Source organism: Loxodonta africana, chromosome 11 (genome assembly GCF_030014295.1).
Source record: "Loxodonta africana isolate mLoxAfr1 chromosome 11, mLoxAfr1.hap2, whole genome shotgun sequence".
Taxonomy (NCBI): domain Eukaryota; kingdom Metazoa; phylum Chordata; class Mammalia; order Proboscidea; family Elephantidae; genus Loxodonta; species Loxodonta africana.
In genome coordinates, this window is record NC_087352.1 from 10,994,915 (window position 1) to 11,011,868 (window position 16,954).

The 16,954-nt window shown below is 41.6% G+C and overlaps 1 protein-coding gene and 1 pseudogene across 1 annotated transcript in view; one reads left to right on the forward strand and one right to left on the reverse strand.

Annotated features, from left to right (window-relative positions):
• The window catches only part of LOC100665670 (zinc finger protein 112), a 74,384-nt gene extending 57,704 nt beyond the window's left edge, over positions 1 to 16,680 (reverse strand). The window contains 3 exon segments of the mRNA XM_064293499.1: positions 6,482 to 6,608; positions 9,877 to 9,924; positions 16,119 to 16,680. Coding sequence (XP_064149569.1) covers positions 6,482 to 6,608; positions 9,877 to 9,891 — 142 coding nt within the window. The 5' untranslated portion in view covers positions 9,892 to 9,924; positions 16,119 to 16,680.
• On the forward strand, positions 282 to 1,667 carry LOC100654288 (Y-box-binding protein 2-like; annotated as a pseudogene).
• Positions 16,681 to 16,954: the final 274 nt, after the last annotated feature.

Here is a 16,954-nt window from a genome sequence, read left to right on the forward strand (position 1 = left end):
TCATCCCTTTGCATTCTTATAATTTTTGTAATGTGTTAAACTAATATATTTCTAAAAGTTCAAACTAGACAAAAAGGTATACTCGAAAGGTGTGACTCTCTCCCACATTCCTTCCATCTTATTACCTCCCTCCTACTATTTGTGACTAGGCTCGGGCCTGAGGACCGAGTGGGGCGGCGGGTTCGCGAGCCCGGGAGGCCGGGGCAGGGGCGGAGGTGGCAGCGGCGGCGGCGGCAGTGGAGGAGGTGGCGGCGGCGGGGGCCGGTACTGGACCTGGCGGGATGAGCGAGGCGGAGGTGGCATTGGTGGCGACAGCGGCCCCGCAGCGACCGTGCCCGTGACGGCTGCAGGGGTGGTAGCGGTGGTGATACCGGTGCCCGTGGGGGAGCCTCAGAAAGCAGGCGGCTGGGCGGGCGGCAGCGGGGGCGGAGCTGCCTCGGGCCCCGCTCCTGGGACCCCCTTGGCGCCAGGACGCCCGCACTCCTGGTAATCCGGCGATGGCGGCCTCGGGGACCCCCATGCCCCCGGCCCGGAGTCAGGCGGTCAAGCCGGTGCTAGCAATCCAAGTCCTGGGCACCGTCCAATGGTTCAACGTCCGGAACGGTTATGATTCATCAATAGGAATGACACCAAGGAGGATGTCTTTGTTCACCAGACAGCTATTAAACGAAACAACCCCAGGAAGTTTCTGCGCAGCGTTGGCGACAGAGAGACTGTGGAATTTAACGTCGTGGATGGAGAGAAGGGTGCAGAAGCTGCTAACGTCACTGGGCCTGGCGGGGGGGGTGCCAGTGAAGGGCAGCCGCTATGCCCCCAAAGACGTAGGTTCCGCCAATTCATCCCCCGGCCTTGCCCAGCTGCCCCAACACCCATGGTGGCAGAGGCTCCTTCAGGTGGGACGGAACCAGGCAGCCAAAGAAACAGGGCCGAAAACTCTGGGCAACGGCCCAGACGGCGGCGCCCACCACCCTTCTTCTACCGACAGCGATTTGTGCGAGGCCCTCGGACCCCCAACTAGCAGCAGCCTACAGAGGGCACTGATGGCGTAGAACCCAAAGAGACAGCCCCACTGGAGGGGGTCCAACAGCAGGGGGATGAGCGGGTCCTCCCACCCAGATTCTGGCCCAGATACCGAAGGCCTTTCCGCCCCAAAACCCCCCAGCAGCCTCAGACAGAAGGTGGGGATGGTGAGACCAAGCCCAGCCAAGGCCCCGCTGATGGTTCCCGGCCTGAGCCCCAGCGCCCACAGAACCGCCCCTACTTTCAGCGGCGACGGCAGCAGCCCCCTGGCCGCCAGCCCACAGCCCCAGAAACTTCAGCCCCCATCAACAGTGGGGATCCTCCCACCACCAAACTGGAGTAAGGACACCCAGAGCTAGCTAGCATCTGGTATCTGCCAGTTTTTCCAACCCACCTGCACCCTTCTCCCTCCCCCTTTCCCATCATCTGTGACATCAAAACACCAGCATTTCCCGGTTTCCTTGAGACTCAGGAGGGCCAAAGCAACAGCCTTTTGCTTTTTTTTCTCTCCCCTACCAAGGGCTGAAGGAATGGATTCATCATCATTCAGAGGTACCAACTCCCTCTCCTAAATCAGGCTGAGAAGGAACCAGCCAGCTCTTACCACCTCCTGGTTGTTTTTCTTTCCCACCCCGGTTTATTTTTTGTTTCCCCTCTACCTACCCACCTCTGAAGCCACCTTATGAACTCTCATGTGCCACCTGAGCCTCCAGTAAAAACAAAAACAGGCAAAAAAAAAAAAGACAGGTGATCCAACAGAATGTGGAAATTATCGAACAATAACATTAATATCACATGCAAGTAAAATTTTGCTGAAGATCATTCAAAAGCAGTACATCAACAGAGAACTGCCAGAAATTCAGGCCGGATTAAGAAGAGGATGTAGAACGAGGGATGTCATTGCTGATGTCAGATGGATCTAGGCTGAAAGCAGAGAATACCAGAAAGAAGTTTACCTGTGTTTTATTGACTATGCAAGGCATTCAACTGTGTGGCTCATAACAAATTATGGATAACATTGCGAAGAATGGCAATTCCAGAACACTTAATTGTGCTCACGAGGAACCTTTATAATATAGACCAAGAAGCAATCATTTGAGCAGAACAAGGGGATACCGCATGGCTTAAAGTCAGAAAAGGCGTGCATCAGGGCTGTATCCTTTCGACATACTTATTCAATCTGTATGTTGAGCAAACAATTTGAGAAGCTAGGCTATATGAAGAAGAACGGGGCATCAGGACTAGAGAAACTCATTAACCTGTGTTATGCAGATGACACAACCTTGCTTGCTGAAAGTGAACAGGGCTTGAAGCACTTACTGATGAAGATCAAAGACCACAGCCTTCAGTATGGATTGCACCTCAACATGAAGCAATAAGCAACATCATGATAAATGGAGAAAATACTGAAGTTGTCAAGGATTTCATTTTACTTGGATCCACAATCAATGCCCATGGAAACAGCAGTCAAGAAATCAAATAATATATTACTTTGGCCAAATCTGCTGCAAAAGACCTCTTTAAAATATTAAAAAGCAAAGATGCCACTTTAAGGACTGAGGTGCACCTGACCCAAGCCAAGGTGTTTTGAATTGCCTCATATGCACGTGAAAGCTGGACAGTGAATAAGGAAGACCAAAGAAGAATTGATGCCTTTGAATTATAGCATTGACAAGGAATATTAAATATACCATGGACTGCCAGAAGAAAGAACAAATCAGTCTTGGAAGAAGTACAGCCAGAACGCTCCTTAGAAGCAAGGATGGCGAGACTTCGTCTCACAGACTTTGGACATGTTATCAGGAGGGACCAGTCCCTGGAGAAGGACATCACGCTTGGTAGAGGATCAGCGAAAAAGAGGAAGACCCTCAGTGAGATGGACCAACGCAGTGGCTGCAACAATGGGCTCAAGCATACCGACAACTGTGAGGACGGCACAGGACTGGGCAGTTTCATTCCACTGTATATAGGGTTACTATCAGTCAGAACTGATTCAGCAGCACCTAACAACATTATAAGACTTCATAATTTTCTAATTAATCCTTCCTGTGCTTCTTCTGGAAACCCTGGAGGCGTAGTGGTTAAGAGCTTAAGCTGCTAACCAAAAAGGTCAGCAGTTCAAATCCACCTCGGATATACACATATTCATTTGTTTCCCCTTCTTTCTTACACAAAATGTAGTATACAATTAATGCTCTTTTGTATTTTGCTATCTTTAGAAAAAAACTCCTAAAAGTGGATTGCTGGAGAAAGGTAACTACATATGTCATTTTGCATTCCTTCTTTCAATGTAGGAAAGTGCTTTTCCCCGCACACTTTGCCAAAATAGCATACTGTCGATCTCATGGGTGAGAAATGATATTGCACTGTAATTTTAATTTACCTTTCTCTTATTTTGAATGAAACAGAACATCTATTTATATATACATATTTATATGTACATCTGTGCAGGAATGTATATATACCAATTATGTAGATGTACCTTTTATTTACCTTACCTTACTGTAGGGTACAAAGTAATAATAATAATAGTGCGTATGTGTGTGCATATATGTATGTATGTATGAAAATATATACTTACATACCTACCTAGGAAACACTGGTGGCACAGTGGCTAAGACCTGTGGCTGCTAACCAAAAAGTCAGCAGTTCAAAACCACCAAGTGCTCCTTGGAAACCCTATGGGGCAGTTCTACTCTGTCCTATAGGGTTGCTATGAGTCGGAATCGACTCCATGGCAACAGGTTTTGTGGGTATACCTACCTAAATACATTCATATACACATACAGAGAAAGAGAAACAGAGAGACAGAGATCTCCTAGCTCTGTACCCTGAAACAGACCTAACCTTGGTGCTGAATACCATTCCCTAATAAAAGCCATCAGGGCTCCTTAGAAAAATGGATGATTCCAGAGCTGGGGCAAAGTAAGTAAAAGATAATTATATAACATGTTGTGCCATAAAATGAGGAAGTGGTCCAAAAAATGTTGGGGTCCAGTCACAAAGATACAGGAGCTAGCTTAAAGCTTATGCTGGCCAAATCTAGGACAACTTTACCACCAAGATAATTAACTACAGTAATAAAGTATAAAGAATTCAGAAACCCCAACAAGTAACAAATAAGTAAATAAATGGCTGAGAAGAGAGGGCTCTTGCTTACCATGGAATGCTAAACACTAACTGCTAAATGTGACAAACTGAAACCAAACCAAACCTGTTGCCACTGTGTCAATTCCGACTCTTAAGGACTGCATCATCAGGGCTCTACTAAATGTGAAGGAAGTACTAATTTAGAAAATCATCATTTTGTAATTTTCCTGGTTATGACTGGATAAGGCAAGAACCATCATGGGATGCTAAATCTACAAGGAGACTTTTATGAGGATACTTGCTGGTCTTAAAGTGTTGCCCCATGATTTCAAAGGGGGGAAAAAAAAACAGTAATTATACAGTGGAGAAACTGGACATCTTGACTGAGCGATCAAAATTAAAAGCACCAATGAGAGGCAGATGGACACTGGGGCCTCTAGAGGTGATGCAAAGGAGCCCTGGTGGTGCAATGGTTAAGAGTGCAGCTGCTAACCGAAAGGTCTGCAGCTGAAAAGACCTGGTCATCTGCTGCAATAAAGACTACCGCCTAGGAGACCCAGTGGGGCAGCTGTAATCTCTCCTATAAAGTTGCTATCAGCTGGAACCAACCCAATGGCAATGGGGTAGATGTGATGCCCTCAGAAAGACATACCACCACCTATGAAGTGTTCCAGTCAGAATGGGTAATCTCAATCTAACTGTGAGGAAACATTAGAAATATTCTACTAAAAATGATGGAGGCGGGGCTAACTATATTCTTAAAAAATGTCATTGTTCTCTCTGTTAACCTAAAACTAAAACCATCCCCAAAGCCAACTCTTCGGACAAAGATTAGACTGGACTATAAGACATAAAATGATACTGGTGAGAAGTGAGCTTCTTAGCTCAAGTAGACACATGAGACTACATGGGCAGCTCCTCTCCAGAGGCGAGATGAGAAGGCAGAGGGGGACAGAAGCGGGTTGAACGGACACGGGAAATACAGGGTGGAGAGAAGCAGTGTGCTGTTACATCATAGGGAGAGCAACTAAGGTCACATAACAATGTGTGTATAAGGTTTTGAATGAGAAACTGACTTGAATTGTAAACTTCCACTTAAAGCACAATAAAAAAAAAGTCATTGTCGTAAAATACAGAGAAAGGCCATGGAAATGTTCTAGATTAAAGGAGGCTAAAGAGACACAACTAGATCCTAGACTAGATCCTGTTCTAGAGGGAGAATATATGCCATAAGGAATATAACTGGCTCTATTGAGAAAACCAGAATACAAACAAAAGATTAAAGTATTATATCTGTACTATGAGTATGTAACGGAATATTCTTATTCCTATGAAATATACAGTGAATATTTAGGGGTAGGAAACCCTGGTGGTGCGGTGGTTAAGTGCTATGGCTGCTAACCAAAAGGTAAGCAGTTCAAATCCACCAGGCACTCCTGGGAAACCCTATGGGGCAGTTCTACTCTGCCCTATAGGGTCGCTATGAGTCGGAATCGACTCGATGGCAACATTTTTTTTTTTTCAGGGGTAAAGGGCCATGTTGTATGAAATTACCCTTAAACAGTTCAGAAGAAGTATGAGTACATATACACACACACTTTTTCTTTCCTATATCCACATAAATACATGTGGAAAGAGAAAGCATGAGCATATACAGTAAAGCAAATAGGATAATATGTTATTATAGGTGAAACTGGATAAAAGGTGCCTGTGGGTGTTCTTTGTATTATACTTTTACTTTTGTAATTTTTCTGTAAGTTTGAAATTACAAATACATTCTTAAAAAACAAACAAAAAAATCAAGTTACTCAACAGTTATTGTCATTCTGAAAAACAAAAAAACCTGGAGTAACTCACTAACTTGATTTCATAATAATAGCCAAGGACCCCAGTTTACTCATTTACAGCTAAAAAGATGGACTCTTCTAGAGAAGAACACCTGAAACATCTTGTCTGTGTTGCACAGGATTTGCTAGGATGCTCAGATGCCCAAGCTCAGAACACCATTTTATGAGTCCTAGAGCTTTAGTTTTAGTTTTATGGGGCGAGTTGTACTCTGTCCGGTAGGGTCGCTATGCGTCGCAATCAACTCGACAGCACTGGGTGGGTAGAGCTTTATAAAAGGAGCTCTGGATGCTAACCGAAAGGTCGGTGGTTTGAACCCTTCAGCCACTCTGCGGGAGAAATATGTAGCAGTCTTCTTCCATAAAGATTACATCCCTGGAAACCCTATTGGGGAGTTCTACTCTATCCTATAGGATCGCTATGAGTTGGAATCGATTCAATGGCAATGGGTTAGAGCTTCGAACAACTGAGCACACAAAGATACCCCAGGAGGCTCATAGTGAGTTACAGAGGGCGCCTTCCTCACCCACTGAGAGCAGGTTCCTGAAGTTTTCTAGCATCACGTCTCGGTACAGTGTCCTCTGGGTGGAGTCCAGCAGCCCCAGCTCTTCCTCAGTGAAGACCACAGCCACGTCCTTGAACGTCACTGCTTCCTGCAACATCAAACACACACAACCTCAATCTTACAAACAACATCTACTGGAATAAGAGCAGCACTGGGCGAGTTTAAAGGATGGGAAGCTGCTCTGGGTTCTGAGGATTTAAGTAGCTGCCTTCTGTTTGCCTTCCATACTCCCAATTCCATTCTCCAAAAGGGCTGCGAGAAAAGAAATCCTTGCACTTTAAAATGCTGCCTTTTGCTAGCACGCCTACAGGTAAGGGTCTGGAACTCTACTGCATCCTGGGTTACTAATATTTTAAATCTTATGAATAATGGCATTTATCCCAGAGAAGCTTTCTCAATTTACTCCCAACAGTGTCTGATGCTGTCTGTTTTCCCTCTTTCCCACACACATCACTTATTACTTATCACGTTCACCGGCTATCCGGCACCCTAACTGCTCACGTATGTAGCCGTTCATCCTCTGGGCTACATCTGTGGGTTACAGTGTTCACGGGTTATGGTACGGGCACAGCTCTGGAGCCTGCCTACTTGTGTTCACATCTGAATACTCTGCCCTGTAGTAGCTGTGCGATTTTGGACAAGCTCCTTATCCTCTCCTCATTTATACGTTGAGATCTGTATCTTTGAGTCCCCGGGTGGTGCAAGCAGTTAAGCTCAGCTGCTAACCAAAAGGTTGGAGGTTCGAGTCCATCCAGAGGTGCCTTAGAAAAATGGCCTAGCAATCTACTTCTAAAAAATCGGCTATTGAAAACCCTATGGAACACAGTTCTACTCGGACACACATGGGGTCACCGTGAGTTGGAGTCCACTCAACAGCAACCAGTTGTCTGTATCATACGGTACCAGCAATAAAATGAGTGACTATATGTAAAACACTCAGGAAAATACCTGCCACATAGTAAGTGCCCAGTAAGTATCAGGCATTATTATAACCACCATCATCGCCGCTTTCATCCCACTTCTGTCTGCTTAGCTCCTTAAAATAAACTCCAAAATGTAGGAATGTCAATGTCAAAGAATATTGATCTTTAAAGTTTTGTAATCATAACGGCAGGTTTTTCCCACCAAAAAAGATTTTTCTAATTTATTGTTCCAAGAAAGTATAAATCCCTAAACCTCTACACCCTGGTCAACACTGGACATAATCACTTTTTTAAAATCTTTGATAATCTAGAAGTAAATTTGAGAAGTTAAAACAAGTTATGTTTAAGACATTTCACAAAGCTGATGTGTAACAAACATCCTCTTACCCTGCTGCACATCTCTACTTCTTGTTTTGTGATAACATTTATTTGGGGGCTATTGAGGCTTTTTCATAACATTTATTTGGGGGCTATTGAGGCTTTTTCTCCCATGTATCTTGTAAACATTTTTCACCGCACTTTTGCCATTTGTCTTGTAACTTTTTGCTGCAGGGAAATTTAAAATTTGCAAATGAAGACCCGTTCAACGCTGTATTTACTCTGGCTGGAGCTCTGAGCATGACATTCTCAGGTGTCTGAATGGAGAACTATGGGTGCTTTTTGTTTGTTTTTTTTTTTGGCTTTCTTTCTGCCCAAATGGTGTGTCTGATATTCTTGACCTAGAAAGCAAAGGTTTTGGTGTTGGGTGGACACTTGTCTTCCTGTAGGAACTTGAGCAGGGTTTGAACCTACATGAACCTCTTATCTTCACGTTAACAGTGCAGAGGATTCCAGTCCGCCCTCAGATAGCCGTTCAGAGCAGTGAATACTGACACAGATGGAAAGTGCCTGCATGTCCTATAACATGACCAAAAATTTTAAATTTTTAAGTACATGTATTACTCTAATAAAAAATTAAAACACAAATAATGAAATACACACACAGACACACAGACATATACACTGAAAGCTTCAGGAAGAAAGACTTTAGCACTTCTTGTATAAAAAAATCTAACACTAGTTTTTTCTGAGTTCAGCTTCAGTCTGATCCTATTAGACAAACCATATTTTACATATTCTTTTTACAAAGTACTTTAAGGCATCACTTAAGAAAATAAAAAAAATTTTTTTCAGTTTGTAGTCCATAGAACATTAAAGACAAATAATTTCAGAATTGCTTTTTGAGTAAAGATTCTATATAGGAAAATGGATATACAGTGGAAAACTGCAAGAATCCTCAAACCTGTGAACATGGAATAGTAAAGAAAACAAAAAGGTAAAATCATTCACAGAAATAAAATTAACCCATTGCTGTTGAGTCAATTCCAACCCATAGCGACCCTATAGGACAGAGTAGAACTGCCCCATAGGGTTTCCTAGACTGTAAATCGTCACAAAAGCAGACTGCCACATCTTTCTCCCACAGAGCAGTTGGCGGGTTCGAACCGCTGACCTTTCGGTTAGCGGCCAAGCGCTTTAACCACTGTGCCACCAAGGCTTCTTCAAACAAATAAATAAAAAGGTACAATAATTCACTGATATAATATCAACTGATAACGATTCAGTACTATAACATTAAGTAAAAAAAAATTCAAAATTATTTTTTTACAGGTTTGCTTTTTATTTTATTTTTTGTCATTGTTGAGAATACACGCCACAGAAAATACACCAATTCAACAGTTTCTTCATGTACAATTCAGTGACATGGATTACATTCTGCGAGTTGTGCAACCATTCTCACTCTCCTTTTCCAAACTGTTCTCCGTTAACATAAACTCACTGCCCCCTAAGTTTCCTATCTAATCTTTTGAGTTGCTGTTATCAATTTGATCCCTTGTAGATAGTTCTTAAAAGAGCACAAAAATAGTATCTATTATTACAAGTATAGTTACGAATGCACAGAATAAAACAACCATGGAAAAAACAAGTGATTTGCAAGTGGGATAACAATGTCTGGGTCTTTCTCATTTTTTATTTCTATTCTCTTTTACATTAATCCAACGTAGCCCGTTGCCGTCAAGTCGATTCGGACTTACAGCAGCCCTACAGGACAGAGCAGAACTGCCTCATCAGTTTTACTAGGCTATAAACCTTTATAGAAGTGGATTGCCATATCTTTCTCTTGCAGAGCAGTTGGTGGGTTTGAACCGCCAACCTTTCAGTTAGCAGCCGAGCGCTTAACCACTGTGCCACCAGGACTCCTTTCAGATTATTACTTGAGAAATAAAAATGATTAAGAACAAATAAAAATTAAAAAGCTAATTAAAAAAAACAAAAGCAGGAGACAGGCACATAAATGCTATTAAATTCTTAACCGTTGGCAAGGAGAAGATGTGTCCACTCACTGAGAAATGAGATGACATGTTAAGTGACAGAAATAAAAACCCAACTCACCTGGAACTTAGTCATTTTCTCGTCCTTTTTCGAGGGAAAGGCAGAGACCTGGGAAGGCAAAATAGGGAAATAAGAAAGAAGCCATGAGAGAAAGGCAAATCTTTGTGCAAACTAGGAAACGGTGCTGCTTCTCCCAGGCAGACACAGCCACACACGGCATATGGAGCAGAGTGTGGCTAGATTCCAGCTACCACTGGGCTACTCTGGCTGGGTGCCCTAGAGCCTGGGAACAACCTGTCCAGTTGTGCCAGCAGCCCCCATGCCCCTTGACGCTCCCAGGGTACTCATTCTGGTCCTGCAAGAGGTAGGAAAGGTAATAGAATGTACTGGCTAAGAGTGGACTCAAGACAAAACGCCTGTGTTCAAAACCTGGCACTGCTAAGCTTGCTGAGTAGGCTTGGTTAAGTTAATTAACCTCTATATTTCAGTTGGGTCATTTGCAAACTTGGGGTCGTAACAGTGCCAACATTATAGGGTTTTGGGTTAAGGGCTGTACGCGTGAGGACTGGGGGAAAGCTGTTATAACTATACTTGGGTTCTCTATTTCCTTGCAGCTGCAGAGACGCAGGTACTACTTTGCATCGTTAACACTGTCCTTGCAAATACGTGTTGTGAAAAGTCTGGACTGCAGAGAGTATTGCTCTGCCCATGGAAAGTCACCTAGAACTCCTGAAATGTCCGCAACTCTGGCTTCTTACTTCGCAAGTTGTTGCCCTGGTAATAAATTCTGTTTAGACATTGAGATCATTCTTCTAAAAGTCTAACGGCTGGTGAATATTCTTCCTGAAGCCAGAGAGGCTCAATAACATATCCCACTTCCCCCATGCACATGGACATAAGAAAAGACCAAGGAAAACTGTAAGCTACTATATATCTCAGGTTAAACAAAAAGTATGACCCTAAAAAAAAAGAAAAACAAATGGACATATAAAAAAAAGTATAACCCTCTGTCTCAATTTAATGAAGTCACACCCAACTCACTGGCTGGGAGATTGTGTACTTATCCGTGTAAAGTGTTGGCTGCCTGCTTGATGCTTGAGAGGATCCGGATACCAGAAGTTTAATTTCTTGAGTTCTTCCTCAAGGTTTGTTACCTTGTTTACCATTCTCAAGCAACTTCAAGGTCATCCGTGGAGGAGAAAGAACTCAAATAAGGGCTAAGCATGGACTTCACATAAGACAGAGCCTTTTAGCACCATCTTAGAGAGGGGCCTCCTGCTACTCTGGTAGGGCCCTCGTGTCCTCCCAAGGCCCTGCCACATGGGCTGCTGTAACAGACTCCACAGAATGTACGCACAACTATCCCAACAAGTGTTGACTTGGCTGCATAATCAGCAGTGAAAGAGCCAAGTTTTCTTTCATTTACCCAATATTTACGGATCACCTGAAAGGGATAAGGTTCCCAGATCTCTAGTTGTTCACAGCCCAGTGTGGGAGGTCAATGAGAAAATCAGCAGTTAGGCTACACGCTCATAAATGCTAGAGTTTGCACGGGGTCCTCTGGGGGTACACAGAAGGGGTCCCAAAATGCAGACCGGGTGAGGAAGTGAGTCGGACATGCCCAACAGAGAAAATGGGGCCTGATCTCAGTCCTTAAAAAGAGCGGAGTCAGCACAACGCTGAAACAGCTTGAGAATCAGAGGGTACCCAGGGCAAAAGAGGAAGCAGAAAAGGTGGTGAGAAAGCAAGGGGCCAAACCATGTGCTTCAGGGGTATGACTTTATCCCACCTTCCCAACGATCCAAAAAGTTGGGACAATTTTTAACTCCTTTTGACAGTCGGGAGCCCTGGTGGCGCAGTGGTTAAGAGCTCAGGCTGCTAACCAAAAGGTTGGCAATTCAAATCCATCAGCCGCTCCTTGAAAAGCCTATGGGGGAGTCGTAACCTGTCCTATAGGTTCGCTATGAGTTGGAATTGATTCAACAGCAACAGGTTTGGTTTGGGCGGGTTCTTTTTGATGGTAGAAAATATTGGGTCATTGGGATTTTAAGTTCCTTGCTCATGATTACCCATTCAGCCAGCAGAACGGGCAGAATTATTAGCCCAGAGCCCATGTTCTCAACTACTAGGATAGGAGCTCTCAACCGGCCAGCTCACTGGTCTCACTGGGGAGTTTTAGAAAATAATACTAAGGCCCAGGTCCCTGTCCAGAGCTACACGTCAGGCTCTGTGGAGGAAGGGGTTTTATTACCACCTTCCAGGTGGTTACAGTTTTCAGGAAGGGATAAAAACCACAAACCATTAGAGGAACAGAGGTAGTTCACAATCCATAAAATTAACCACTAGGCCACTCAGTCTCTCAAGGAGTAAAGAGAATTCTCAGAAGGACACACAATGAGGAGCAAGGCTGGGCCTGGACCCAGGCTTCCTGATTCCCAGCTACCCCCTCCTTTCCACTGTGATGCTTCTAGAGCCGTCTCTAAGAGGAAAGAGCAGCAAAAAAAGAAAGAAAAAATTGTGGATGACTTTGTATGTGCACACTCAGTATGAACATGGGCTACGAGTTTAGACCTGTCTAATTCAGCAACAGGGGTCACTCTGATCATCAAAGGGACTTTGAGAATACAGAAGACAAGGTAATTCATGTTAAATACGCATTTAAACAGGGGTCATCCTATAGAAAGAACATTCATGTTTCTTCATGTGTTTGACAGATTACAAAAAAACTAAACCTGGAAGTGGACCACCTTAAAACATCTGTGAATGCCCAACATTAACGAGTTTTAATTTTCTCGTGCAATGTATACACTCTCCTCTGTCATGTAAAGTTAACACTTACTTATAAGTTCGTATGTGCCAGGCACTACTCCAAGATCAAGGACAGCAGCTTTCAGTATGGATTGCACCTCAACATAAAGAAAACAAAAATCCTCACAACTGGACCAACGAGCAACATCATGATAAATGGAGAAAAGATTGAAGTTGTCAAGGTTTTCATTTTACTTGGATCCACAATCAACAGCCATGGAAGCAGCAGTCAAGAAATCAAAAGATGCATTGCATTGGGTAAATCTGCTTCAAAAGACCTCTTTAAAGTATTGAAGAGCAAAGATATCGCCCTGAAGGCTAAGGTGCGCCTGACCCAAGCCATGGTATTTTCAATCGCATCATATGCATGTGAAAGCTGGACAATGAACAAGGAAGACTGAAGAAGAATTGACGCCTTTGAATTGTGGCGTTGGCGAAGAATATTGAATATACCATGGACTGCCAAAAGAACAAACAAATCTGTCTTGGAAGAAGTACAACCAGAATGCTCCTTAGAAGCAAGGATGGCGAGACTGCGTCTTACATACTTTGGGCATGTTGTCAGGAGGGATCAGTCCCTGGAGAAGGACATCATGCTTGGCAGAGTACAGGGTCAGCGGAAAAGACGAAGACCCTCAACGAGGTGGACTGACACAGTGGCTGCAACAATGAGCGCAAGCATAACAACAATTGTAAGGATGGCTCAGGACCGGGCAGTGTTTCATTCTGTTGTTCATAGGGTCGCTATGAGTCGGAACCAACTTGATGGCACCTAACAACAACAACATGGTTTCCTATAAGAAATCTGCAGACATCTCACTCATTGCTCTGCCAGATATGTCATTTTTTCCCTAGCTACGTTCAAGAATTTTTGTTTATCTTTGATTTTCAGAACTTTGATTATGATTAGCCAGGAGTGATTTTCTTCATGTTTATTGTAGTTGGTGTTCACTGAACTTTGTGAATCTGTAAATGTCTCTCACCAAATTTGGAGGTTTTCAGCCATTACTTCCACACAAATCTTCCTCTCCTTTCCTTCTGAGACTCCAATTACATGGATATTAGACTTTTTGACATTGTCCCAGAGGTCCCCGAGGCTCTGCTCATTTTTTCAATGCTTTTTACTCTCTGTTGTTCAGACTGCATAATTTTCAAGTTCACTGATTCTTTCTTCTTCCATTTCTAATCTGCTACTGGAAATTCTTTATTTTAGATACTGCATTTTAACAAACCTTAATAATTTTAAAAGAAATGAAGTCATATAAAGCATTTTCTCTGGCCATAATAGAATTAAACAAGAAATCAGTAACAAAAAGATACCTGGACAATCTCTAAACATTTGGAAATTAAACTGTACACTTCTAAGCAATCCATGGTTAAGTAGAAAGTCACAAAAGAGATTACAGAACATTTTGAATTGAATCAAAATTAAGCTCCAACATCAAAATGTATGCAACACAGTTACTGCAGATTTTATAGAGACATTTATAGCAATGATGTATATATTAGAAGAGAGGCCTTGAATCAATTATTTAAGCTTCCAACTTAAGAACTAGAAAAAAGGGCAAATTAAACCTAAAGCGAGCACATAATAAACATAAGAAAGATATCAATGAAATTTAAAATAAACATAACCCAGAAATCACTGAACTTGAAAACACAAAAATACTAGATAGCATCAGGGATTAGCAAATTGTGGCCTATGGACCAAATTCAGCCCACTGCTTCTTTTTGTAGTCTGTGAGCTAAGAATGATTTTTACATTTTTAAGTGGTCAAAAAAGATCAAAAGAATAATATTTTATAAACCATAAAAAAAACATGAAATTCAAATTTCAATGTCCATAAAGTTTTACTGGAACACAGCCACACTTATTTGCTCATGTATTATCTATGGCTGTTTTCACACTACAACAGCAGAGCTGAGTTGCTGTGAAAGAGACTTGTATGGCACTCCCATTTGTTTGCACTGCTGCTAAGCACCATACAAATCACAGGGAATAGTCTGTATGGAATAATACAGGCAGAAACTCTTCCAAAGAGGTTGAAAAAACACTAACTCAGTAAAATCTGAAGTGGAATCTGCTAAGATGTGCTATAACTGATAGTGGGAAAAACGTTGTGTAGAGCAGAAAAAGGCAACTTAGTTGAACAAGTGTATACAGATTGTGAAACTGTAAGGTGTTTAAAGCCTATGGTTATTGACTGTATTATTTATCAGCAGATACTCTGTAGAAAATATTTCAATCTGTCATGTGTTACTGAACCATTCATCCACTCTTATGGACTTAACCATCATCAATTCTGTGCATTTTTGTCAGAAATAGAAGCTGAATATCCTGATCTGCCCTACCACGAAGCAGTTCAAAGGCTTAGCAGCAGTGAAGTCTAATTGTGATTTTTTTGCGCAGGGCTGCGAACTAACCATTTCTGAGTGAGAAGAACTGCCTTCAGCCACTATTACTGAATGCTGAATAGCTCTGGAAATTGGCTTTTACTGCAGACTTGATAATGTTTCTTAGTGAATTCAACCTAAAATTACAAGGCAAAAGAGTACTTTACTTGAAACTTATACTGTGGTAAAACCATTTAAACAATAACTAGCACTGTTTGAGTTCCAAGTAATGACAAGCTACTTTCTATATTTCCAATGTTGTCAAAAGCTAAAACAAATGAGATCTGTATTCACACACAAATTTGTCAGTATACATTTTCTGAACTTAAACAGCATCTGATGCAAGGGCAGAACAATTTTCCATATTTCAAAATCCATCTAACTGTGCAGTTGAAGAGCTTGCTCCTAACTTGCAATTGGAAATGATTAATCGGTAATGTAATGACATTCTAAAAGGCACATATCAAGAGAAAAATCTAAGAGAATTCTATATTAGTTTCCTATTGCTGTTTGTAACAAATTACTAAAAACTTAGTAGCTTAAAATAAGACAATTATCTGACAGTTATGGAGTTCAGAGAGCTGAAATTAGTTTCTCTGGGCTATAAAGTCAAGCATCTGCAGGGCTGGTTCTATCTAGGGGAGAATCCATTCCCTTGCTTCTTTCAAATTGTAAAGGCTTCTGGAATTCCTTAGCTTGGGCCATATCACTCCAATCTCTGCTTCTGTCATCACATTGCTTCTCTTAACTTTGATCCTCTCATCCTCCACTTATAAGGACACTTGTAATTACATCAGGCCCACCCAAATAATCCAGGATAATTTCCTCACCTCAAGATCCATAACTTTATCATATATGCAAAGTCCCCTGTACCGTGTAAGATAACATATTCACAGGTTCTGGGAACTAAGGACATGGACATCTTTGTGGAGCCATTATTCAGCCTTCCACATCTTCTGACTGATTTGTATGCTTGATTAAAATCATATCCTTGTAGTACTTATTCATGTAAAAGGACATTTTCAAAGATAAAATACATAAAATCTCATTACGGATCAGATGAACATTTGCAGGCAGTTTTGATGATAGGGAATACTAACCTTGATCTTCAATTAAGCAAAATGTTATCCACACAAAAAGAATTTCATTCTTCTTATTAGCACACCTGTATTTAAAAAAAAGCTATACTCAATCATTATATTTTAAATGTTGTCAATAAAAATTTGTGGACATCTGTTTTCTCTTATTACATAAGTACCTAAATAATACTTCTTATTTTGCCACTTGTGTAGCAAAGCTGAAAATATTTACGATCTGGTCCTTTACAGAAAAAAGTTTGCTGACCCCTAGACAAAAATCAATTAAACAAAGAGCAAGTTTTTTAAAAAATATCAATAAAACTGGTAAACTTCTAGCCAGACTGATAAATACAGGACAAAAATTACCAAAAACAAGAATGAAAGAGGGAACATCACTACAGACTTAACAGATATTAAAAGAATAATAAGGGGATGTTATAAGAAACTACACTCATGAATTCAATATGGTAGATAAAATAACTTAATTCCTTAAATGACACAACTATATAATATTGATGAGTCAAATCAAAAGAGCACCCACGTAAGTGGAAAGATGTAACACTTCTTGGGTTTAAAGACTCAATATTGTTAAAATATCAATTCTCCCCAAACTATATCTATAAATTAAATACAATCCCAACTAGATGGAACACCCAGCAGGACTTTTTTTTTAACATATTAAGCTGGTTCTAAAATTTATATTCACAGGCAAAGAAACTAGAACAGTAAAAATAATTTAAAAATAAAAAACAACTTTGATGAATTAACAATGATTTCAAGACTTACTATAAAGCAGCAGTAATCAAGACCACATGGCGTCTATAAACAGGCACACAGATCAATGGCACAGAACAGAG